Below are 22,324 nucleotides of genomic sequence, written 5' to 3' on the forward strand. Positions count from 1 at the left end.
ATAGTAAATCATGCTAAATGCGAGTTTAATGTGGGTATGCAGAAGAGTGTCCATGTCAACAAGACGGGAACCAAAACAAAAGCAAATGAAGAAACCAAGTTAATAATATTCAAAGAGCGTTATCGAACCGTTCACATAACCGACTGCAACTCTCCCAGACTCTTCATCGATCGCTACCTTGTTCCACAGGTCGTCGTTTCGTACCCGAAATATCATGGAAGCATGTGAACCACGTTGGCTAGTCGAGGAGCCTCCCGTAGCCGTCAGCATCCGTCCTGCAAGTCGCTGTCCGCAGTCGCTAGGGCCCTCCCAGTCTTCGGTATGGCTGTCAAGCCAGAGAACCGTACCATATCGTCCGAGAGCAACAGACGACGGAGCAAACAAACGCACTGGAGAGCCTATCGTCTGCACTGGAGTGGGCTGCACCAGGTATGGAAGGTTGTATAGAGAAGTCTCCCGCCCTGGGACGTATGCGGGATTGGGGTTGAGCACGAAATGGTGCAACATGTTCACTGGCCAGGGATAGATGCTTCCAAATCGAACAACAATGTTGATTGGCGAGGGGCGGTGGGAGCGTGCAGCATTCCAGCTGACTTGCTCTGACATATTGACGGTCTCTGTGAGCCATTGAAAGCTGTACTGTGCGAGTGGGTACGATATTGGCGCTCCCGGCGTTGGAATGATGTTGGGTCGGGGTGTGGTCGAGTAGAGCTCGACAGTCTGTTGGCGGACGATCACCATGTAATCGTCGCAGAGATGCATTGCTTGGCAGCGATCCTTCTGCCAATCATAGAGCTCAGCGACGTGCGGAGTTACATGGAAAAAGCAAGCCAACCTGTAATAGTGAGGGATTCACCAACTGGATTTTTTCACGAGGCTGATCGTTGATGTCCCATATGCTCACTTCTCCGCCGTTTTGTAGATGCCGGGTGACGAGTGTGCTCCCGCTGAGTAGGTGGATCTCTCTAATGCCGTCGATGGCACTCAGCGGAACGAATGCTGACTCGGGGTCTTCCTCTTCGAAGTTGATGGTGAGTATCTCCGTTCTATGATAGACAATCAGCAAGAACGTTAAATCGGGTGTTTCTATTTACACTCACAGTGCTGACTGCATCGCTATTATGGCTGGAGAAGAGGGATCGTCATTGATAATAATACCGCCATATGGCCCCTCCATGTGTGTCAGTTCTGCTATGCAGACGGGTTGTAGGATAGCAACGTCCCAGCATTGGATAACATATTTCATGGGTTGTGTAGTCATCGTGACAGAGATTAGCCAACGATTTCCTCTGCCAGGCAGAAACTCCATAAAGATGATGCGCGAATCTGGCTCGACGGGCTTGTAAAAATCAACTTCCCTCTTCGCATCCGGATCAGGGTTGGTCCAGTTTCTGCGAAGAGCGAGTGCACAACATGTAAGCCGCTCGAGCTCTAAAGCTGAAAAAGAGTCAAGGGATTTTCCATCGAAGTAGGGGATGGGGATGTTTTGCTGCTGGACAAGAGTTCGCAGAAGGAGAGCCCAGAGACTGCGCAGACGCGTGATAGCGTAAAAACTTTTATTAGTCTGGAAAAATAAAATCAGATTAAAAAATCGTATGAAACGAAACAGGGGCGCCAACCTGCCGTAGTGCCAGGATGCTTTGGATAGGAAGATGCTGGATTATATCGAAAAATAAGTCGAGAGGAATAGGGAGAGATGGCGAGCGATCCCATGAGCCGATATCAATGTCTTCCATGATAGACAGATGGTGGGTCAGAAGAGGATTGCTTTATGGTATTTAAGTGGAAAACGCGGTGATGGGAAAGTAAAGCAGGGATGTATGTAAGAGTAAGCAGCTGAAGGCGTGTTTTCAGTCCGATTCGATTGAAACGAACAATATGTTCTATGAAGTTCGGGTCTGCCGATTGCAACGTGTAGTAGACTTGGATTTGCCTTGCTGAAGGGCTTAGTGGGGAATATAACCGTGGCAAACGTACAAGTAGGGTAAGACGACCATGAGGGTCATACTTATACAAGCGATGCTGCAATAGTTATTGGCGGTGGTGATGAGAATTACCACCGACTGCCATGATAGTATGTGCTGAACGAATAGAGTGAGCTTCTCGAATCATGATCACAAAGAAACCCACGATGTTTTCTCCCTTTCTTGAGCCATGTTCCGCGTGCCTCGCCCTTCTAAGTACGTCCGTGAGAGGGAAGTATGAGTACCTTCGCGACGGCGATGGGGAAATGCATTTCTAGTTCACTCGAAAGAGCCGGGTAATATGAATATGCCGTAGTAGATTCATTCATAATGTTCAAAGTCAGTTTATGACCCTGGAATAAGTTGAGATATTGCGTCACTGGTCAGTCAACAAAACGTTTCTACACATGCGAAATTCGCGGCTTTCCACTAATTTATGCAAAACAACATATCAAAAAAATTTATCAGAAATTTCCTTTTTGAGCTTTCATGTTATTTCCATCATGTACAGCCTGGAATGAATGAGGTTAGTGTAACTGACGCATGTTATAGGTTCAGACAAACAATCCTTCACGGGAACGATGCTAATCCCTGTTCAAATGTTGGACATGAACCCCGCTGATTAGATTAGATTCATCCGTTTGCAATTAATTTTACTTCGGGTCCCATCGACATACGGCAGCATCAAGGGCCAACGGTTATAATTGGGGCTTGGTCATGCCACGCCATGTGCCCAAGCCTGTGTTTCGACCGCCTCAACGCCTACTATTATAACACTTGCTGACTTTGCAACATACAGTTAATTACCAGCAATCCGGTTCCAATATCGTGCGTGGTCCTGTTCTTATGGATCTGGTCCCATCAGATTTTGAATCTCCCCGTCGTCCTTCACTTGTGCGCGACCGCCCTTCTCGGCCTCCGTTGCCAAACGGACCACGCTTACGCTCACGCACAAAAAATTCAGTTGACATGCAAAGTCTCCGCGGAAGCTCTTGTACCGACGGAGGCTCGTCTGCAGTTACCTCCAGGTTGTCATCACCTGTCATCACTACTCCTCCGCACCTTCCAGGCCTATTGGACGAAAGCCAATTAATTTCCATCGATACCTCGCTCCCGCAGTGCTTGCCACAATTGGGCGCTTCTTCACACACACGCACGACATCAGACATTGGCGTTCAAGTTTCACAGAATTTTGCATCATATCATTCATCTCCCTCGTCGTCGCCTTCAGCGACACCTTCAATCCAAAAACAAAAAATAAGACTCAAATCAAAACCATCGATAGCAACATTCCTTACTCCTCCTCCTCTTCCACCCCCGCCTACAGTTTCATTTGAATCCGTGCAGATTCCATGGAAGGGCCTTCCCTATGAGGCTGCCCAATGGACATTCACCTCGGCCGAACTACAGGAGATAGTCTCCCGTGCTATCAGGTTAAGCGCAAAAGAGTCTTTCATACGCCTCCTATCTCTCCAAGCACTCGACATAGACATGGTAAAAGAAGCAGAGCGTCTCGAAGAAGAGCGCCTAGCAGCGCAGGTCAAATGGAGATTCGAAATGAACAGACGAACCATGCTAATGCAGGCGCTCAACTCATGTGCGAGTGTAATTGCCAACTCGGGAGAAAGTGATAAAGAGAATGTATTGGGAGGCTTGATATCTCAAGTTGCAACTTCTATCGCTTCGTGCGACTCTATTCTTGCATCCATTTTGCACATGTCAGATCAGCAGGCACAAATCTCGATGGTTCAGCGCCGACATTGGGCGTCAGCTCTCGGGATTGCACTCCGCAAACTAAACAAAGCATTCGAGCGCCAGGGAGAAGAGATGAAACGCGCGCTAATACGTATCCAGACACTCGAGGACGAGCTCGAGGAGGCCTGGAGAGAAGCGGAAGGCATGGCTGCCGAGATTGATGAGATGGAGCAGAGCGAAGAGGAGGACATTGAAGACATCGATGATACCCAAACACTGGGAGATATTACCATCAACACCGATATCGCACAAGTCATGGGTGTCACTGCTAAAGCTGTTTTATCCAAAGCTACTCTCATTTCCCAAGTAAAGCATGTATCATCCGACGCCAAGTCCATCAAGTCTTTCAAATCCGTAAAATCCTCCCGCAGTAAACGATCCAAAGATGGCCCAAACCGGCTTTCACGTTTCTCTGCAGCAAAGACACGTTCACGCACCGCATCCAATGCCAGTCTTCGTTTGCCTAAGGGGTTACGCACCCCGACGGCATCTCATATTCCACACGATGAGCCGCCACCGATGCCTGCACTTCCAGACGCATTACAAGGATGCTCGTTCCTTGATATGGACAGCGGTGCAGAGTACTGCCGCCCGCCAAGAAAACAACTACCTAACCGTAGGTATCTTTATCATGTTTCCATCGCTCTCTAACTTTGCATTACAGGCGCACCAGAACCAACAGTCTCCCTTCCTGAACCTCCCCATACAGCAGGTCTTCCTCCAACTGTCATTCCGTCGATTTGGATAGACGCCGACTCAGGCCCCGGTTTGCGACCGAACGGACTCGATCGTTCACACTCCATGCAGATCTCCCCCTCTTTTCGTCAGGTCCGGAGAAGTGAACTCGTGATAGGCCAGTCACGGTCCGATCCTGGAAACTCACCTGTGGAAAAGGTCGAGCCTCTTCTCGGCCGTACCAGCTCTTTGGCTGTAGTGAATAAACCACTGCCTGCGAACATACCTGTACCTGTCATCGATCGACCACTGTCAGCCGTAGACAGGCTAGTGTCTGGTGCGATGGATCGACCGCGTCCGAGCGTGGAGAGAAGGAGTTCTGGCTCTCTCAAGTTGATACCACTACTTGAAAGGTCGTCAGGAATCTCTGCGACTATTATCTCCGGTGGGAGGTATCACTCGCGCGGATTACCTAGTTACCGATCAACAGACACTATTTCTGAGGGCAGGACCCCGCCGCATGTAGGAACACCAAATATTGGTTAGGCCGGGACATGCCATTGGTCCATACGCACAGTCTAGGCACGTATGCTTTCGTCGTATGGACCAACCAACTGAATCTTTTAAATTAGATATCATTTAGATTCTATTTTTATGCACATATGTTCCTTCGCTCAATCTACGAATACCACAGGGATTCGCATGCATAATTATACGTGCTGTATAACACACTTACTGGCTTATAATCCTTTCTTGTTGTCTGTTACTGTTTGCACGGCACATATATATGTACTTGAATAATCATCCAGCCTAACGGAACATTCATAAAGACTAGTACTGAAACCAAAAGGATCTGAATCGCCGCAATGAAGAATCACTCCTGCCCAAGAGCAAGTGCGCCTTTGTTTTCTATTAAAGTAAACCATGCATCTTCCTGTCCTGCTTTAGTGGCACCCGCAGCGGGCGGTAGGTTGGTTGAACCTAGAGCGCCTGCTTTCACAATGGCTTTGGCGAGAACGGAGACGTGAATCTCCGCGTTGGACGTAAAATGCGATGCAATGCCAGTCACGTAGCTTGAAGGAGCCAAATCAATATTGAAATAGACTTTGAGAAAAGAAGAAGCGCACCCAGCTATGGTCTCTGCGAGCCTTATATGAGCACGTTGAGCTCCTTTGAGAAAACCGGGGCGGAAAACGATGGTGTCCGCATACCCAAGGCGTGCTATGCCCAGTTCTGTGAGACCTTTTGATCTAAAAGAAACAAATTAAGGAAGAGCGGGCCGTATTGATGCTTGCGCACCTCATATATAGGAACGAAGAGGACGGGTTAGCACCACCAGACTACATTTCGCATTAATTCACATCCCACGCATTACGTGTCTTGCGTTGAACTCACTGACAGATACACAACACGTTGTTTGTGTTCCGGATCATCAGTCTTTGCAGCCTTGCAGGCGTTCACCACGTACCTGCGTATGAAACATGAGATTGTTATCGAGTATAACAAAAAAACTCGACCTACTCTCTGTCAATTTTCTCAAACATGTCTGCGCTCCCTGCATTCGCGCGAGTCGTCCCAAGGGTAACGAACACCACATCCCATCGTCCGTCCTTCAGCCCTGCTTCTTGCAAGTTCTCAAAGTCGAGTGTTTTCTGCTCCAATTTACCCCTATTCTGGGGAAGGTCGGCTTCGGGGGTTACTCGTCTCCCATATTCGCCAACCTTGGACCATTGATCGCTTGCGAGAAGCTCACGGAGGAGATTTTTTCCTACTGCGCCTGTTGCGCCTAGAATGAGAGCTGTCGACATGGTGTGTAGTGGCCAATTTTTTCGGAGGTGGATACTTAAGTTGAGCTCGAACCCACTATACGTGGGTGTTCGGCACCCTGCCAAACACCACATAACATCACAAAATATGTCACCTTGCACAGGTAGTAGTGACGCGTCTGACGTACATGCTGGATGTGCTTTTCAGAAGCCTGAGGATAATGCGTGATCTGGGTCACCGGCCCTGTAGATAGACTCGTAGACTGGTCACGAGTCTACCCTGTAGACGCAGTGCGGGACGTAGTTTCTTCAGTATAGGATCTTCACCGACTGTCAGGTATCTCGCCCACGATGTCGACACATCTGACCATTCACTAATACGGAGTCCCATTTACAAACTGATGGTGTTCGTTCCCCTCCTGCTGGAAACCTAACTACGTAAAGGCTATTATTTGTGTTTCTCCCTCTTCTATGTCAGTGAACATTTATCACAACTTGCGCTGTCCTATCAACTTTAACGAGTTTCGTTTCATACTTATCCTCAGAGATCCTCAGTTCCAAGCCGACGGTCCAGAGGGCAGGTGCGGGTTCTGGTCATTCCCCTAGGTCTGAGTCATGCATACAATGAGAAGGTATACTAGCGATATCCGCTACTTCCAAGGTAGTACTGGTACTGTTCAAAACGTGAGGCTAAATGCAAGTGTCAAACAGCTGCTATAGAAGACGGTGTCGTCGTGATATGAAGCATAGTGTAAACCTTGTAAGAAACCACGAAGAAAAATGTCCGACAAAATTTGAGATCATATCGAAACTACTACAACTTCGAGAGAAGGAATAAGGGCGACGCACTCTGCTTGCTGCTCGCATTCCGTCTTCATTTTAGCGCCCAAAATTACAGTCTCCAGGGGACACTTTGACCGTGTTAGGAATGATTTGAACTCCTGATGAGGCCATGATACACCGTGAACTTCAAGTGTGTGTAAACTCGGGAGTGAGAGAGCATTGAAAAGGCCAGGTAAATGGTCTGGGATGGAGTCAACGATGTGTAAGGATTGAATTTGGATGTGCACGAGTGGCTCAAATATTTCAGTTTCACTGAATAGTAGGCGGATCACTAATGAGCAGAGGTTGGGACATAGCTGCAGCAGGTGGAAGAGTGTGGTAGAGCAATGTAGGGGAATCTCGACATTTGTCAAGTTAGCCCATACAGGCTCGCCAGAAGGCCAGAGCTCGAGCTCGAAAAACGACATTGTGAGCTTGAAACTGCGCAGAGTGGGCGGCAGTCGCGAGAAAACTTGCTCAGTAAGCGGCCTGACGACTACTAGCTCCTGGAGTGCTGTTAGGTCTTTTAAAAGGAGACCATATCGGTCAGAAAACACGCCACAATGTAGAGAAAATGATGAGATTTGATTTATGTAAGGTTGAAGAATGTCTCGTAGCTCGCTCACGGTCGATTTATGGGAACAGATGAGTGCCAACGAGAGCGGATGTCCTCGTGATCGCTTGAGCCATACGTCAAGACATCCCTGCCACCTTCTGAAGCCGCATATCACATTTAGCCTGCACCATAAACTAGGCGTGCCTACGGCAACCTCCCTCCATCGTCGACATATTCTGGTCAACAGGATGGGTGCCCGCATCAATGCAGGCGACGGATACTTGTCTTCCGGGAGACAGTGAATGAAAATGTGAGATAAGACTTCAGTTGGTAAGCGCCAAAGAGGTGATATGAATCGTTTGTGCAAAGTGATGGACGAGATGAGCTTGTCCTTTTGTTCAGTCAGCTGTCGGTGAAGATTGTTGATTTTATCGACGACTGATTCCAGACTCCATATGTCGCGCAAAGTTGCATCTAGCTGCTGCCGGCGGTCGGTGATAATGGCATTGATGCTCTGGTCATCGAGCTCGATTGCGCAGTGACTGGGATGGGGGAAAGTGGTTTGGGAGTATGGGGTTTCGAGGTCTGGCATCTGGTGATTGGTTAAGAACACATCAAATACTACATCTACACAAACAAACCATTGCTCGTGAACGTAGCTGAAGTCAATGATTATTACACTATTCGTAGAAAAGAGTGCACTGTTTGAAGCTTTGGCACTTACAATGGTATGCAGTGCACTAATGATTTCCGAGGCCGGCAAGAGATTGTCATTTTCTTCTGAGTTGGTTGTGTGCATGTTGCTTGCTAGCGCAGTGTAAACGGTCAATGAAAAACTGAACTCGAGGCTGAAATGCTAAATAAGTTGTGCTGGTTTCGGTTACAGTATAGAGGCACCACGTTTGGTACATATAAGCTTCCGTCATCGTGTATACGTACAAACTAACTTGTCCGAGTCTATTCAAGTTCAAAGTAAATATGGAAAAATCGGTCAGCTCAAAATACATCCTCCGTGGTACTTGGAAAAAAGTGTTCACACTGCGAGAGTCGACGTGGATAGAATAACTTAGTACTAGTGTTGAAACAATTTAACTTGCCGAACTATTAAAAGTGTATTCAAAGGGGGAAACGGTCAACTGCCCTACAAGTAGATATACATCGGTTTATATACTGTAGGGTAAAGGACGACAGAGATGGAAAAGATAAATGAGACTTTGAAACAGCTGTGACGAAGAGAATATTGCTTTGACGAGCGTTACACAGACTGACCTCCACAGATGAATAGCAGACAAAAAAAACTACGAGCTTCAACTGGTAGCGTATGATTATACGTATCAGATAACCTTTTGCACGAGTCCGAGAAATTCTTCTTACTGCAAAGTTATCTTGCCGCAGAGGAAACAACTACTTTGAGGGAAGGAATCAAGGCAACATATTCCGCTCGTTGTTCATCTGTCGCCATCACTCCACCGCTGAAGACCAGACTCTTCAAGGAACAGTTTGACCGTGCGAGCATCGCCCTCATCTCCTCGTGAGGCCACGGTTGTAAGCAAACATCAAGTTCGCACAACTCAAGGGGCGGGAGAGAATCGAGAACATCAAACAGGGCATGTATTTGCGCTGGTTGGATATAGCGAGCTTCAAACATGTGGAGATTTGGAAGTGTCAGAACGTCGAACAGGTGAGATAATTGTTCCGTGATGCTGAGGTCATGAGCGACGCGAAAGGATCGAAGATTGGTGTGTGTGAATGGTCTGCAGTCTTGTGCTCGCTGCTCGACGTCTGTAAGAATGGTCAACGAGGAGAGGTCGGGACACAGACGAAGCATGTCGGGGACTGCATCCATCTGATCTATAGCGACCTCGATGTTCGTCAGGTGTGCCAATAGTGGAGCGAAAATAGAAAAGTGGTAGAGAGTGAGCACCGGAAAAGTGATCTTGAGATTGCGCGTGATGATCGGCAATTGCGACACAGATGTTGCAATGCCCAGCATTTCAGAATGATCGTATGCACATATGGTCAGCTCCTGAAGTGCTGAGAAATTTACGAACATAAGTTCAGGCCAGGATGTCTTGGTCTGAGGGGAAAAAACGGATAGAGAGAGACGAAATTTGATTGATATAAGGCTGTAGGACGCCTCGTGATATGGTGTTCAAGTCATCAGGGCAGCACCAGATTTCCAACGATAGTGGAAGTCCTTGGGATCGCTTGAGCCACAAGTCATAGCAGAGAGATGTCGACCTCCAGCGTCTGTGCGAAATCTCGTTGCTGTACAACCGCAGCCTCTGCCAAATACTGGGCATTCCCACAGCAACCTTCCTCCATCTTCGGCATATTCTTGTCAACAGCACAGGAGCTAACGTTTTTGATGGCGATATTTGACTAGTTTCCGGGACACAGTGAATGAAAATGTGAGATAGGACTTCAGGTTGGCAAGCTCCAAATACCCGATACAACTCGCTTTTGCAGATTCGACTGGGCGATCTCATCCTTCTGTTCGATGAGTTGTTGGTGGAGATTTGTGACACCATCCATGACTATTTCCAGATCCTAGATCTGCTCTTGGCGTTCTTTGATGATGGCCCTGATACCAGGTCGGTCTTCAAACTCAATGACAGAGTTGTTGATATGATAAGCTATGCAGGAGTACGGGTCTGGGAGTCATCGTCAATAGCATGGCATCGATATATCAAAGCAAACATACGATCACTTGAATGGGCGAGCTTAAACAAATCCGGTTCATCATTATTCTCATATACGAGTGCCTATGAAACTTGATACTTACGATGTTCGTATGCAGCGCACTGATGATATTTTCAGAAAGACGGTTGCTGCCAGATTGAACCGCCGATTGCTTGGATATTAAACCTTGATTCGAGTAGCTAACACGACTCGTAGGGGCCAATGTTGAAACCGTACGGATGAAGTGGATGATGGAAGGGTAACAAGGTGAGCATGCAAACTCAGGAGAGTCGGATGACCAAGAATATATCCCCTATCATTTCATCGACTACTGTGTACCGCGTACAAACAAATCGCGTAACACATAGGATCTGTCACTATTTGAGTGAAGGAAAAAGGGTACCAGCAAAGATCATGCTCTCTAGGGGACATTGTGACCGTCAAAAGCGCTTTCAATTTTTTGTGAGGTTGTTTTGTATTACGAACCTCGACCGCGCGTAGATTGTGGAGTACGATGGCATCGAACTTCTCGATAGAGTCCAAATCCAAATTCAAATCCCGGGATATGCAAAGGTTGGGGGGCACGAATGTTTCTGAGGTCTCAATTGCCGTCAATATTCCAATCATCGTCAAGCACGAGAGATTGGGACCGTGACATAGACGGAGCGGCCTAAAAAGGAATCTAATCCGTCTGCCACGATCTCAACATTTGTGAGACCACCAGTTGTCAGTGAATATTAGTACTCACATATCTTCAACCGAGTCACGCTCCTGTTCGAATGGTACGTCACCCTCAGCCTCCTGCGATGCGAACTAGGAGCAGGCCAGATATCAAGCGGAATTTTTTTTAAAAAGTCTCGGAGGCGGCCTGGGCTCCGAGTTGACGCTGAACGTGCTCCCTCACAAGAACAAGCATACTGGTGGTGAGCAGCTTATTCGTGACTTAGCCCCTGGAGCGCTGGGACTCGGACTCGGACGTCTTTTAACAAGGGCTCAAAAACCATGATGCAACAACGGACAGTGTAAGGCCGAAGGAGGTTTCGTAGCAACAATTAATAAGATGTCATAGCAGCAGGTGAGTCCCAACGAGAGCAGACGTCCTCGTGATCGATTGAGCCATACGTTCGACCTGCTATCGAATGATACATCTAGCCTGCATGTCTTCCAAGAGACGACGAACGAAAAAAAAAATGTGGAATAGAACTTGAGTTGGCAAGCGCCAAAGAGGTGATTTTGTTTCCAGTCCTGAGATCACAGTGTGCAGAACTGCGTCTAGATTTCTTTTTCTGGCGGTCAGTACTGATGCCCTCTGGTTGGGATTGGGGAAAGTGGTTCGGGAGTCCAGAGTCTCGATGTCTGGTGGTGAATAACGTTCATCTTTTGATCTTTCCTTTTTTGTAAATATCAACCCCTAGGTGCCGCGACATTATTTATTTCAATGCTTCACTGCAGAATAAACATTCGTTTCGTCTTCAATAAACCATTACAGGTATCCAACACAACATAGACGAACGGCCACGTAAAGCCATCCATCGCTAAACATGAAAAATGAAAAAGAGAGGAATTACAGCTCTGTTCAAACCAGAGCCGGACTAAATCCGTACAACAAACAACCAAACTACAACCTAGAATAAAATGGCAGCAAGCTTTTGCCAGAAACCTTCTGGCGGGTAGTATGGCCCCTCTGTCTCCTCTGGAGTTGGAATACCCTGATCTCGCGCGTCAGATGGAGTTAAAGAGTAGCCGCCGAGATACTTACCGTAACAAAGTCCATCTCTTCTGGTTTCCAGACCTCGGTCTTTTTTACAAACTTATAGCCAAAGTAAAGAGCGAAGAACAGTGGGATGTTGATATCTGCGAAAGGTAATTGAGATCGTGAGTCTATCAGGACTTTACGGAATAATGAACAGACGTACAGGCAGTGAGGAAGCCGGAGGCGTTGAAAGACCAGAAGACTTTGAAGCCGTTGATGAGGATGAAGAAGATGCACCATCCCAATCCCCAGATCGCAAGCCCTGGCTGGAGGTAGTGTCAGCACTCGGCGGAGCCGCGTGTCGATAAAAGGTACGTACTTGGAGGCGGTTCCAGTAGTAGAGCTTTGTGCGGTCAATGCCTTGGTACTTCATTCCGCGGTCTACGTATTTTATGAGACACGGATTGGAGAGAGAGATAGGTGAATGATGGGCTTACGGAAGAAAATGTAGGTCAAGTTGATAGATCCCCAACCGAAGAAGCCGCCTACAGTTGAGAGGTTGACGAACCAGCTATTCAAACGTTAGTGTCAATCGTACACCACTTGGAGCACACCTACTTGAACACTGTTGCGCCACCTGACTTGATGTTCATGAGGGCGAGGAATGCAAACATGCTCTTTATACGTAATCAGCGCTCTGCAATAGTGCGATAGTTCTAAAGACGACGCACAGAAAACCCAACAGCGATAAGGGGAAGTCCAGCGTTCGTGCACCTTGCGAAAATCTTAGGTGCTTGTCCTCGGAGAGCAAGACCGTAGAGAATACGAGATGAACAGAAGAGGAACGAGTTTGCAGCACTGAATGCACTCGTCATGACTCCGGCATTGATGATGCTTGGTAAGACTGTCCGTGTCAACATGAATAACGTTCGAGTCCGGATAATTGTGAATGTTACCTTTAATCCCAGCATTTGTCATGGCAATGACATAGGGAGACTGAGCAGCAGTACCCGTGGCTGTGCGGGACGTATCAGACCTGTCCTGTAGAACACGAGTAGGAACTCACATTGGAGCAAGTTAGGATCATTGTAAGGAACGATAAGGCCGGTGATGAAGATACCAAGGATCTGCGCACACCCTCCATCAGGACCTGCATCATTCCAACCAAAACAACAAAGGCTTACATAGAAAACTAAGATACGGTAGAATACCCGGCGGACGGCTTTCGCGATATTCCGGCGGGGATTTTCGGTCTCGGAAGCGGCGCTATAGATCGATTTGGAAAATGAGTTTCTTTTGTTGGTGGATGGGGTATTGCTTACATTGCGACGAGTTCCATGCCTTGGAATGAGAATGATGCTTGAACAATGACGCCCAGAATGCCCAAGAAGCGGTCCAAGCCAACATGGTTTGGTTCTAGCCCAGCACCTGCGAGAATACCGGGATTTTTCCAATACTGCTCTTACTGTCAGGATAATAGTTTATTTCTAGTTGACTTTGATACCGACCTGGAAACCCAACCGGTGGTGATCTGGTGAACCACCAAGATCAATGATCAGACCAACAAGAATGAGACCAGTGATCATCGAGACTTGGAATAGCAGGTAAGACAGATATACCACGCCAGCATCAGCAATCAAGCTTACGTTTTATGAGTGAGAACACGAATTCCGCTAGTAGTTCATACTGTTAGTCGAGCAGTATCAAATGATAATGATTTCTAACCTTCGCCAAAATACCTAAAGGATGGTTGTGAGTATGCACTACACGCAGCGTAAACGGCACATACCGTACACCAAAAATGTTCGTTGCACAAGCAAACACAATGATAATTGCGGTGTAAATACCAGCGTGATTCGTCTACATGATAAAGCTTGATCAATATGGTTGCAAACTAATTGGTTCGAGTTGGCTCACATTGGAATCCCAATAAGTGATAAGAATCTGAGCACCCGTGATTTCCACCGGCACGGTTATCCTTGTGACGTGTAAATGTAATGCCAAGAAGACCGAAAATAGACATACACGTTAGTCTGTTGATCCATTAGTAAATTGTTTTGGACATGGACAAAGATCAGCTCACATAAAAGTAGTTCTGAAAGACAAATCATGACAACTGTCAGAAGGGCCACGGACTGCGAAAGAGTTGACATACCCATCCAACCTAGACACGAATCAATGAGCAATGGTGCTATTAAATGGAAGAAAGTAGTACTTACTGCGAAACCAAGTGCAGGGTCGACCCATCGTGCGGCTGAATAGGGCCAATCAGTGTCGTATTTCAAATATGATTTATCCTACAGACCGAAATGAGGGAAGGTCCCTGAAATTGGGGCATGAGACGTCATTTCACCGATGGAACACAGTGAGCTGAAAGGAGGTTAGAAGATGGGGTTAAAGAAGGGGTGTGCGAGCGTACGAATATGCCACTGAGCCCACGAGGGCGTATGCAATAAGGGCGCCGAGAGGGCCCGCACCACTGAGAGCACTCCCAGAACCCAGGAAAAGACCTGTACCGAGTGTTCCGGCTATCTACGCTCTTCGTAAGTTGACGTGCAAGGGCAATACGGTGACATGACATACGGCAATCCTAATAAAATCAACAAGCTGATTATAAGAAATGAAAGATAGACATACATCTGAACATGACGCTGCTTTAGTCGACGCTGTACCAAGTCGATAGAGGCGACATCGAACTGGTGCCTCCCGTCAGCAACTGCGTGAACTCCGACATCGAGTTGGTTCTTCTCGACGCTGTTAACATCATACTTGTGATCCTCGTTACTCATGATAGAGGCAACGAGGGAGATGGTACCAAATGATGGGGTATTCAGATGAGGGGGGTTTTCGGATGGAAAAAAGGACCTATTCTCGGTTCATGTAAGGCTGTTAAGTATGGTAGTAGGCACAGCGTGGTGCCAAGTGGTGCCTGATACGGATCAGAAAATATACGATAACAGGTAGACGTGTCGATAGGAAGTTTTACTGCAATTTGTTTACCGAGAATCAATGACCATGTCAACAAGTCTGACGACGTAACGATCAATGCATGGATTTTAGATGTGCGTAAAGAAGGTCGCGATTGCATGACTTTAGAGTGGAAAATGAACTTGTGATGTTCAAGTTGAACCGGAGGTCCCCGATATAATTAATATATATATTTAAGTTAAATTTAGAAATCATCTGAACCAACCCATTTTAGAGTCTAGACAGGCCTTCAGCTTGTCCCCCTTGTGTTGGTACGATAAACATACTGCGATAACAAGCGGGGGGTGGCGCAAGCACTACTACCTAGTGAGTACTAAACTGGCTATGATCAATTTGAGGTCGGTGAAATGGCGCTCCAAGTACCAAGTAGTTTGAACCGGCAAGTTCGGCAAGTTCCAAAGTCATTTCGCGATGTTATGATGCGACTCTCGGCTCGTCCAATTATCCGTTTTCCCGTGTGAGTTACTTCTAATGTGGAGATTAATCAAGGATTAATCGAAGGAAGTTCTTGCATTCCCCGCATCATGATGTTCGTGTTCAACGTAGCGGGGACTTTCTTCAACATGGTGTCACTGTAATCACCCAGCCTCCTGATATCCTCCGTGAATCAGATACTGCTCGTCAAAGTATATCAAATGAAGCCCGTGAGGAGCTATGCCTGTCACCTTCCCTCCATTCGCCGAATGCGAAACTCATGGACCTTTGGCAACCGGCGGGCGGTGCGCCGCACGACTGACACCTCATCTAACCCACTACTCCGCTCCAGCTCACCCACGTCAGGCGTCTCTAAATTAAACCATTCGGCTCAGCACGCGCACATGCACTCTTCTATCATCAATCTCACGCGCATCGCAATCCTCGCATTCCTCATCTGCTCCACCATCGCGCGTTCAGAGTCCAGACCATAGTGCGAACGTACTGACAATTTTCGCTCCACGTGGAGCCTATTAATGAATGCGAGAAGGTCGAGTTTGATGAAATATTTGCATATTGATTGGTATGGTGACGTGCACAGTGAACGAGCGCAGTCAGCTGAGCGAAGCGCTGATCCTGAATATTCAATAACGGCGCACGGCGAGCGTGAGCACAGTTGAAAAAAACTTGGAATGGTAAGTCGTTGCGCACCCCGGTTTGCAGTCGTCCCGAGTGCGGTCCATGGACATACATGGGAATGAGGTTCCCATCTTTGCTTCCTACTGCCTCTCTCCAGGTAAGAAATACTCCGAAATCAATTCATCGCGCGAATTTTTGGATTGGCTGAAGATTAGGCCTGACCAAGTACGCGAGCAGATCCCACTGCTCTGCAGCTGCTCGAATTTTGTTATCTCAGACATTTGTGAACTCCTTTCGTTTTTTTTTTGAGTTGGTGTAGAGATAGCGTTTCCATGGGCCACGTCGGTGAACCAGTGCACATCGATCACCGATTGATCACCGATCAACTTAACTATATACCCGGCAACAACCTCAGATAGGAAATTCTTGTTGGCACTCCTGCACCCGGTCTTCATATGTACAACCCGGCGCGCCGACAAAAGTGCATCTCAGATGAGGCCTTGAGGAGCAACGTGAAAAGCCATCGACAGCGAAGGAGACTCTAAGACTCCCAGCAACTTCCGGATGAGTCGGCAGCCGGACGCTAGGTCCGACAGCAGACCTTGAAAATATTGAACAGCTTATCATCAGATGACCGGACTCAGACTCGGCCGTAGCCAACAAGAGATATCGTTGACGTCATTTCTGGGTCTTCTTCAAGCAGTTCACGTAGCGGCATCGCATGGATTCTAGATGCGCGCGCGAATTCTCCGCGAAACCTTAGCCCCATCGATCAATAAGGTTACGATAGAACCTTTACCTGGGCAACGTACGTTAAAGTATCTTTCATAAAGGTCCTGTTCCTCGGATAACTTCAGACCAATCGAACGATGCAGGACAGACCACCATCATCTGCAAACTACCGGTCCGTTGTGACAAGCAAGACAGTATGACAGACTACCATCTCTGCAAGCTACCAGTCCATCGTGACAAGCAAGACAAGGTGGGACCACAGCCGACGAAGACAAGAGCGCGCCCATTTGACGAGGTGAACAATCACACAGAGGCTTTCTTCGAAACCGCAGACTAATCTAGATTCTAATACACACATGTCAATCATAATTGATGAGGAGCCTTTAGATTTAGTTTTGAAATGACATCCTAAACACCGCCGGAAGTCATCCAGCACAACGACTAAGCATGACCTCGACGCATCAATTATCTTCGTCCTCTCCAAGTACATGCACTGCTGCAGACGTCCCTTCCTCCCTTGGTAGTGGTGCATACCACTTACTCGCATTAGTCGTGTCTGACAGCTCGATGCCCTCAGCGGAAAAGATAACACTGGGCTGCTGCGCAGAAGACGCATTCCGCCCAGACGTAGAGTAAAGGTGCAGCAAAAAGACAGTGATGAGGTAGAACAGGAATGCAATGCTGTGAGAGAATTAAGCTGACCAGCATTAATGCAAATTCATAAAAGCCCCCACCTATACATCGACAGCACATATGTGACGTGATCTATTCCTTCCTCGTGAACAGCTTCGAGCTCCTCGTCCGTAGCAGACATAAAGAGTAACCTGGATACACAGTCAAGAACCAAGCATGATTGTGCTATAGTGGCAACATACCCAGAAGCAATTAACAACTGATAAATATTTGCAATGAGTAATTTCACAACAATCATCGAGGAATGATACTGACGAACGGTGGCAAGTGCCTAAATGTCCGAGAGGCATTTGGTTTCGTGGCAACACTGGCATCTTTGGGTGCAGGAGATGTCAGAGTATGTTCTGAATCATTATCACCCAGTGGAGGTGTCTCCGATAGGGATGAGGACGGCAGCTGTATGAAACAAAGTTCAAGGATACGTGCAAGGCCGGCAAGCATCAGCGAGTATCCAAACATGGAGTGAACCTGAGAATATGACCAGCATCAGTGTGCACGAATGGTGAATATATGCAACCCGACATAATCCTTACCTTCGTGGACAACATCAAAGCCTGGGCATGGTCTGACATAGCCCACCCAGTTAATATTATGCTAAGTGTTCATCAGACCATCGACCAGCGCGACAGAGTGAAAAGACGAACATGACGCCAGGGACGACATTTCTCTACATGCATAGACAAGCTCAATAATGCACTAGAAACGACTGGGTAGATACCTGATTATTCCGAGACAGAAAGATGCCAAGAGCACCTCCAGCCCACCAGAGTATACCAAGAATCCTGTGTAGGGATGATCGTTCACTCGACCAATACAATTCCCGGAACAGACGTACGTGTGCTGCATATCTTCCACACTCCATTCACCGCCGTGGTGCTCAGTAAATGTATTGACCATGCCCTATCACAAATTTAGCTCGAGCAGACTGTACGTCCATGATACACGCACCCAAAGCATAATCACCCAGGAGTCCCACCATTCCAGGCTGCGACCGCTGCGGCGGACCCAGTTGTCGCCGACGACGAGTAAGAGCGCCATGATCATACCATAGCCAATGAATGCACTTCCCTAGGGACTTGAATGAGCACTGTTTGAAAGGAGTCATCGCACGCGAACCTACCATGATATAGTGCGCAGGCCATTGTCCAGCCCCCGACTCCCCGGAGAACCCCCCCAGCGTGATGACGCCAAACAAACCCTGAACCCAACCAAGGATGGGCCATATACGTCCTAAAATACCATGGGCGCGCACAGCGTATGGCCGTAAGGTACGTTCATGAATATGAAGCTTAAGATAGATTCCAAGGCCCAGCTGGGCGAAGATAGGGACCAAAATCCATGATCCGATATGGGAGTGTGCGGAAGAAGGGAACCGCCGACCGCCATGGGCATGGCCGAGAATGATGCCACCAAAAGTTAGGGCAAAGGCGAGACTCTGTACGTAATGTTCTTGATCAGAATAGAACCGCAGGAGATGAAATGATGCCAACATACTTGTACGGGAACATGCCATCTACTTCGTGTAAGTCCGAGTACCATGCCTGCGGGGAAGATGAAACCCCATACGATGGCTTGGAGGGCGATATGTATCCAGAGAGTGGCATCTACTGGGGCATGTAGTTGTTCTTCTGTAAGGTCCGCTCCATGATGGTCGTGAGCAAGCACCGGTACCATGAAAGTGAAGACGAGAGGTGTCCATAAGAACAAGTCGCCTGCCATCACCAACGCTGAGCGTCCTGAACGTTTGGACCCTGATAAATATAAAGCGCTTATAAAATGTTTCGAACAAAAAGTAAACGAAGTGTGAAATGACACGCGTACATGTATCGATTCGGGTGACCCCTTCCCTGCATAAACAAACCACAAACAAATAAATCGTAGCGCTGACGAGGCTCCTCGCCCTATAAGGAAGTGCAGTTAGTGAGTCGATCGACATGGCCATATGAGGTGAGGAAAGCTGTTACATAACGTTACCCCTACATCCGTTCCCATCCTTCGGTTTTCCAATTTTTGTCTACTCACAATTTTCTTTCTTTCAATATGTTACAAGTTAGACAAATTCCTGAACGGCTGGGGAGAGTATGCTGTGCAGCAAACATTTGAACGGTGGAAGTCTTGATTCGTGAACAGTAGATAAACACTTTGTGGTCTGGCCACCCCTTGTATCGAATACAAGCCATGGAATGAGAACGTCCATCGATACCAGGACGTCCTTTGGCAAGCAACCGTTCATTAACCTCAGCCAAGGTATCGATAGTAAGATCACACCACTAAAGTGTCGAGATCAAGAGTGGACGACGGAATCGGAAGATCCGAACAAGTAAAAGGAACATACGTGAGAAGAGTAGTGCCGCAGCTACTTCATTACCATATGGATTGGCAAGTCGCACAAAAGTTGAACATTAGCGGACTGCTCCCACCTCGCAGGCAGGCGATAACTGCACTGTCTAACATCAGCAAGTTTTGTGCGACGAACACCAGAGAGTGGGTCAGCGCACCGAGCCAACGAGGGTGCTAACAAACTACTCAAATTTCTCTAGACGACAATGGGAAGCAAGAAGGTAAACGGTCGAGAGAGGCAACAGCACATGAATGCACATCAACAGAACGGCCAGAAATTGATGCGACACAATACAGTGAGTGAACGAGACGCGTCCCGCAAATCGCGCATGGCACGAACTACAGACGAACACAGCCATGTTCGACAACGGCTCGCGACAGCCAAGAACCAAAAAAAAATTGACGAAGCAAGCAGGATGGATGGAATTGCAGGGAATAAACCAACTTCATAGTATATGAGGTAGAGGGCGCATGTGCAACAGAATGCGACGACAACCATGTTCATGGAGGATTTTTGCAACACAATACGGTACTGTCAAAAGGAACATTGCACTCTGCTGGACGGTGAGGGCACGGGAAGAGAAATATAGGACAGATGACTTACGACAGGACCAGTGGAAAACAGAGAAAATGAAAAGTGTGAGAACCGGCGGGGGTTCAAATACAACGAAATTAGAAATAAGGTATTACCCACATCTTCTCTCCGATGCCATGGGATGAGGCAGGCGTGTCCGAACGTGAGTGTTTGCGTCGAGGCAGATGAGCATGCCGAGGGGAATCAGAGCAGTAGCTCGCAAATGTCACGTGTCACAGCATGGGAAATTCTCACCAATTTAATTGGCGGCAAGACAAAACCCAACCAGGGAAACGCCCTGTGTAATCGTACATAAAAATTGTTAGAGCAAGACCCTCTTCTTCCCGAGTCCTGAAATTACTGATGCGAAGAGCGCTGATGCTGACGAAACATGTCTACCGCCGAGAGTGCCATTCTGACAAGTTCGGTGTAAGGCTGGACTAGGGTATGACATGGGTTGACCCGGGTCATACCCGCACCCGACCCGCGGGTACTGAAACTTTCAGAGGCCTGCCCGTACCCACCCGGGTCAGAACATCACGGGTGCGGATCAACCTGGTCAACCCACAGGTGGTACGGGTCACCCGCGGGTGATCAAGTGTTGGATCGAAAAGTCGATACAAAGATATAGGTAGCCTTGTACCAAAGTACATTCAACTAATCAATCAATTTCAACAACATCAGCCTGATCCTTTCCCTTTCCCTTGTCGTTTCCCATCTTCCTGTGCATGATGGCTGTGGCAGCACTGAGGTCAGGCATAAGAGGAGTGTTGAACCACGACCCGACGGCAACCTGTGCTTTGAAGGTTTGGGAGTTGATACCGTGCTGAAGATGGTTGACTTGCAGGCGGCCGCCAGAGAAAGCTCGTTCAGCATCGACTGAGGAAGCTATGGTAGTATGAATCATTAGAGTGTGTTGAAATCATCCTTTGTAAGCTGACATACTAGGCGCAGACAAGAAATCGAGAGCCATCTGAGCTAGTCGAGGCCGAGTTTCTCGAGCGTTCTCCCAATATTGAAGAACTCCACCTGCAGCCAGGATCTCGGCCCTTGGGATACGTGCAGTGTCAAGGTAGGATTCGATCGAGTCTGGAGATATGACTACATCCTCGTCATCAGTGTCAGCAGCAGCCCATTTACTAGTACTAGTTGTAAGTCGCAACTGTGAGGGTGCGGAAATATGTTAGAATAAACTAACTCAAAGGAGGTTGCTTACCGGAGCTTGTTTTGATAGGCCCTGATTTACATTGGTTTGGACTGGTGGTGCGAGTGCTGCATAAGATTCGGTCCACCGCTGTGGCTTTGAAGTGACGTTTTAAGGAGATGGTGAAGTGGTCATAAGCAGCAGAGTTCCAACGAGCCTTGGCCGCTACTAAAAGTTAGAGGACTAATGAGTCCATGAATGAAACAGTGAAGGGGGGAAATACATATTATTTCATCATCTGTGTGGTCCCAGACATCGAGATCTGTGACCTCAGCCTTTGTTCGACGTTTTTTGGTGGGAGACATTAATACAGCAGGTGGTGAGACCACTATGCGCTTACGGCTGCCTGTGTCCTTGGCTGGCGAGGACACTGAGGAGTCGAAATCGAAGACATCGCCCGATGGTGTGCTCTGAGGGGTGTCACAGCACGACATGGGGAAAACGACGCTGGTATGTTGCAAACTTGTGATGCCCAGTGCAAGTTTTGCGACTTATGAGTGATGCCAACTATGTGACGTGGACTCGTCGTGGAGTCGTAGACACTGGAGACGGTAATCAATATGCATAATATAAATCTGAGACACTGTGGTTGACATTGCGTAGAATTTAGAAAGATAATCCATCGATAATCTGATGATGACGGTCAATGAGCACTGCCACACTTTACCCGCGGGCACCCAAGTTTTGCAGGCCCTCGTACCCGTACCACCCGACCCGTCTATCCACCCGCGGGTGGTGCCCGGGTGGGTACCCGGGCAAGCCTTACCCGTGTCATACCCTAATACGGATATAGAATTATAACCGTATCCTTTGACGAGAGGGAGAAT

The 22,324-nt window shown here is 47.7% G+C and overlaps 9 protein-coding genes across 9 annotated transcripts; 1 reads left to right on the forward strand and 8 right to left on the reverse strand.

Moving 5' to 3' along the window:
* Nucleotides 1-99: 99 nt before the first annotated feature.
* On the reverse strand, nucleotides 100-1,736 carry EDB93DRAFT_1105114 (uncharacterized protein; the record flags this gene model as incomplete). Its single annotated transcript, XM_041447476.1, has 4 exons — nucleotides 100-835; nucleotides 861-1,046; nucleotides 1,101-1,564; nucleotides 1,620-1,736. 4 exons carry the CDS (start codon nucleotides 1,734-1,736, stop codon nucleotides 100-102), a joined length of 1,503 nt encoding a protein of 500 aa, XP_041306235.1.
* Nucleotides 1,737-2,810: 1,074 nt separating this feature from the next.
* On the forward strand, nucleotides 2,811-4,940 carry EDB93DRAFT_1251833 (uncharacterized protein; the record flags this gene model as incomplete). Its single annotated transcript, XM_041453208.1, has 2 exons — nucleotides 2,811-4,335; nucleotides 4,384-4,940. The coding sequence occupies 2 exons, from the start codon at nucleotides 2,811-2,813 to the stop codon at nucleotides 4,938-4,940; spliced, it is 2,082 nt and encodes a 693-aa protein (XP_041306236.1).
* Nucleotides 4,941-5,224: 284 nt separating this feature from the next.
* EDB93DRAFT_1154730 (uncharacterized protein) lies at nucleotides 5,225-6,621 on the reverse strand. Its single transcript, XM_041449833.1, has 5 exons — nucleotides 5,916-6,621; nucleotides 5,790-5,862; nucleotides 5,694-5,734; nucleotides 5,522-5,644; nucleotides 5,225-5,467 (listed from the first exon to the last, which is right to left on the reverse strand). The coding sequence occupies exons 1-5, from the start codon at nucleotides 6,293-6,295 to the stop codon at nucleotides 5,269-5,271; spliced, it is 816 nt and encodes a 271-aa protein (XP_041306237.1). The 5' UTR covers nucleotides 6,296-6,621; the 3' UTR covers nucleotides 5,225-5,268.
* A 108-nt stretch (nucleotides 6,622-6,729) lies between these two features.
* Nucleotides 6,730-8,454, reverse strand: EDB93DRAFT_1154734 (uncharacterized protein). The gene is made up of 3 exons (XM_041449834.1): nucleotides 8,263-8,454; nucleotides 8,180-8,197; nucleotides 6,730-8,130 (listed from the first exon to the last, which is right to left on the reverse strand). Exons 1-3 carry the CDS (start codon nucleotides 8,335-8,337, stop codon nucleotides 6,961-6,963), a joined length of 1,263 nt encoding a protein of 420 aa, XP_041306238.1. The 5' UTR covers nucleotides 8,338-8,454; the 3' UTR covers nucleotides 6,730-6,960.
* Nucleotides 8,455-8,663: 209 nt separating this feature from the next.
* Nucleotides 8,664-9,810, reverse strand: EDB93DRAFT_1154736 (uncharacterized protein). The gene has a single exon (XM_041449835.1). It carries the CDS (start codon nucleotides 9,589-9,591, stop codon nucleotides 8,920-8,922), a length of 672 nt encoding a protein of 223 aa, XP_041306239.1. The 5' UTR covers nucleotides 9,592-9,810; the 3' UTR covers nucleotides 8,664-8,919.
* Nucleotides 9,811-10,088: 278 nt separating this feature from the next.
* EDB93DRAFT_1105117 (uncharacterized protein) lies at nucleotides 10,089-11,136 on the reverse strand (the record flags this gene model as incomplete). Its single annotated transcript, XM_041447477.1, has 6 exons — nucleotides 10,089-10,192; nucleotides 10,243-10,303; nucleotides 10,324-10,533; nucleotides 10,707-10,890; nucleotides 10,969-11,033; nucleotides 11,125-11,136. 6 exons carry the CDS (start codon nucleotides 11,134-11,136, stop codon nucleotides 10,089-10,091), a joined length of 636 nt encoding a protein of 211 aa, XP_041306240.1.
* Nucleotides 11,137-11,586: 450 nt separating this feature from the next.
* EDB93DRAFT_1154740 (general APC amino acid permease) lies at nucleotides 11,587-15,037 on the reverse strand. The gene is made up of 25 exons (XM_041449836.1): nucleotides 14,900-15,037; nucleotides 14,551-14,842; nucleotides 14,497-14,503; nucleotides 14,333-14,445; nucleotides 14,219-14,283; nucleotides 14,133-14,167; nucleotides 14,069-14,077; nucleotides 13,997-14,008; nucleotides 13,939-13,946; nucleotides 13,831-13,891; nucleotides 13,703-13,773; nucleotides 13,639-13,652; nucleotides 13,560-13,586; nucleotides 13,422-13,504; nucleotides 13,236-13,369; nucleotides 13,098-13,179; nucleotides 12,980-13,040; nucleotides 12,870-12,929; nucleotides 12,645-12,817; nucleotides 12,532-12,590; nucleotides 12,411-12,484; nucleotides 12,293-12,354; nucleotides 12,137-12,239; nucleotides 11,980-12,074; nucleotides 11,587-11,929 (listed from the first exon to the last, which is right to left on the reverse strand). Exons 2-25 carry the CDS (start codon nucleotides 14,700-14,702, stop codon nucleotides 11,846-11,848), a joined length of 1,644 nt encoding a protein of 547 aa, XP_041306241.1. The 5' UTR covers nucleotides 14,703-14,842; nucleotides 14,900-15,037; the 3' UTR covers nucleotides 11,587-11,845.
* Nucleotides 15,038-17,147: 2,110 nt separating this feature from the next.
* Nucleotides 17,148-19,053, reverse strand: EDB93DRAFT_1088011 (uncharacterized protein; the record flags this gene model as incomplete). Its single annotated transcript, XM_041446095.1, has 11 exons — nucleotides 17,148-17,367; nucleotides 17,421-17,510; nucleotides 17,562-17,578; nucleotides 17,635-17,847; nucleotides 17,913-17,973; nucleotides 18,024-18,046; nucleotides 18,098-18,161; nucleotides 18,215-18,279; nucleotides 18,328-18,447; nucleotides 18,500-18,814; nucleotides 18,874-19,053. 11 exons carry the CDS (start codon nucleotides 19,051-19,053, stop codon nucleotides 17,148-17,150), a joined length of 1,368 nt encoding a protein of 455 aa, XP_041306242.1.
* A 1,901-nt stretch (nucleotides 19,054-20,954) lies between these two features.
* EDB93DRAFT_1105120 (uncharacterized protein) lies at nucleotides 20,955-21,931 on the reverse strand (the record flags this gene model as incomplete). Its single annotated transcript, XM_041447478.1, has 4 exons — nucleotides 20,955-21,172; nucleotides 21,239-21,455; nucleotides 21,510-21,565; nucleotides 21,721-21,931. 4 exons carry the CDS (start codon nucleotides 21,929-21,931, stop codon nucleotides 20,955-20,957), a joined length of 702 nt encoding a protein of 233 aa, XP_041306243.1.
* Between the last annotated feature and the right edge of the window lie 393 nt (nucleotides 21,932-22,324).

This window comes from Suillus bovinus, assembly GCF_016758785.1.
Source record: "Suillus bovinus strain UH-Sbo-P2 chromosome Unknown EDB93scaffold_40, whole genome shotgun sequence".
Lineage (NCBI taxonomy): Eukaryota > Fungi > Basidiomycota > Agaricomycetes > Boletales > Suillaceae > Suillus > Suillus bovinus.

Bases quoted from the DNA above. Each gene is read 5' to 3' on its own strand.
- EDB93DRAFT_1154730 (XM_041449833.1), bottom strand. From the start codon at position 6,295: ATGTGGTGTTTGGCAGGGTGCCGAACACCCACGTATAGTGGGTTCGAG. The intron at 5,735-5,789 runs GTGAGTTCAACG...TGCGAAATGTAG, and splicing joins AACGTGTTGTGTATCTGTCA to TCTGGTGGTGCTAACCCGTC. The intron at 5,468-5,521 runs GTGCGCTTCTTC...GGCTCCTTCAAG, and splicing joins CTCGCAGAGACCATAGCTGG to CTACGTGACTGGCATTGCAT.
- EDB93DRAFT_1154734 (XM_041449834.1), bottom strand. From the start codon at position 8,337: ATGCACACAACCAACTCAGAAGAAAATGACAATCTCTTGCCGGCCTCG.
- EDB93DRAFT_1154736 (XM_041449835.1), bottom strand. From the start codon at position 9,591: ATGTTCGTAAATTTCTCAGCACTTCAGGAGCTGACCATATGTGCATAC.
- EDB93DRAFT_1154740 (XM_041449836.1), bottom strand. From the start codon at position 14,702: ATGAGTAACGAGGATCACAAGTATGATGTTAACAGCGTCGAGAAGAAC. The intron at 14,284-14,332 runs GTACGCTCGCAC...ACCTCCTTTCAG, and splicing joins GTGGGCTCAGTGGCATATTC to CTCACTGTGTTCCATCGGTG. The intron at 13,180-13,235 runs GTAAGCAATACC...ATCGATCTATAG, and splicing joins GGCATGGAACTCGTCGCAAT to CGCCGCTTCCGAGACCGAAA.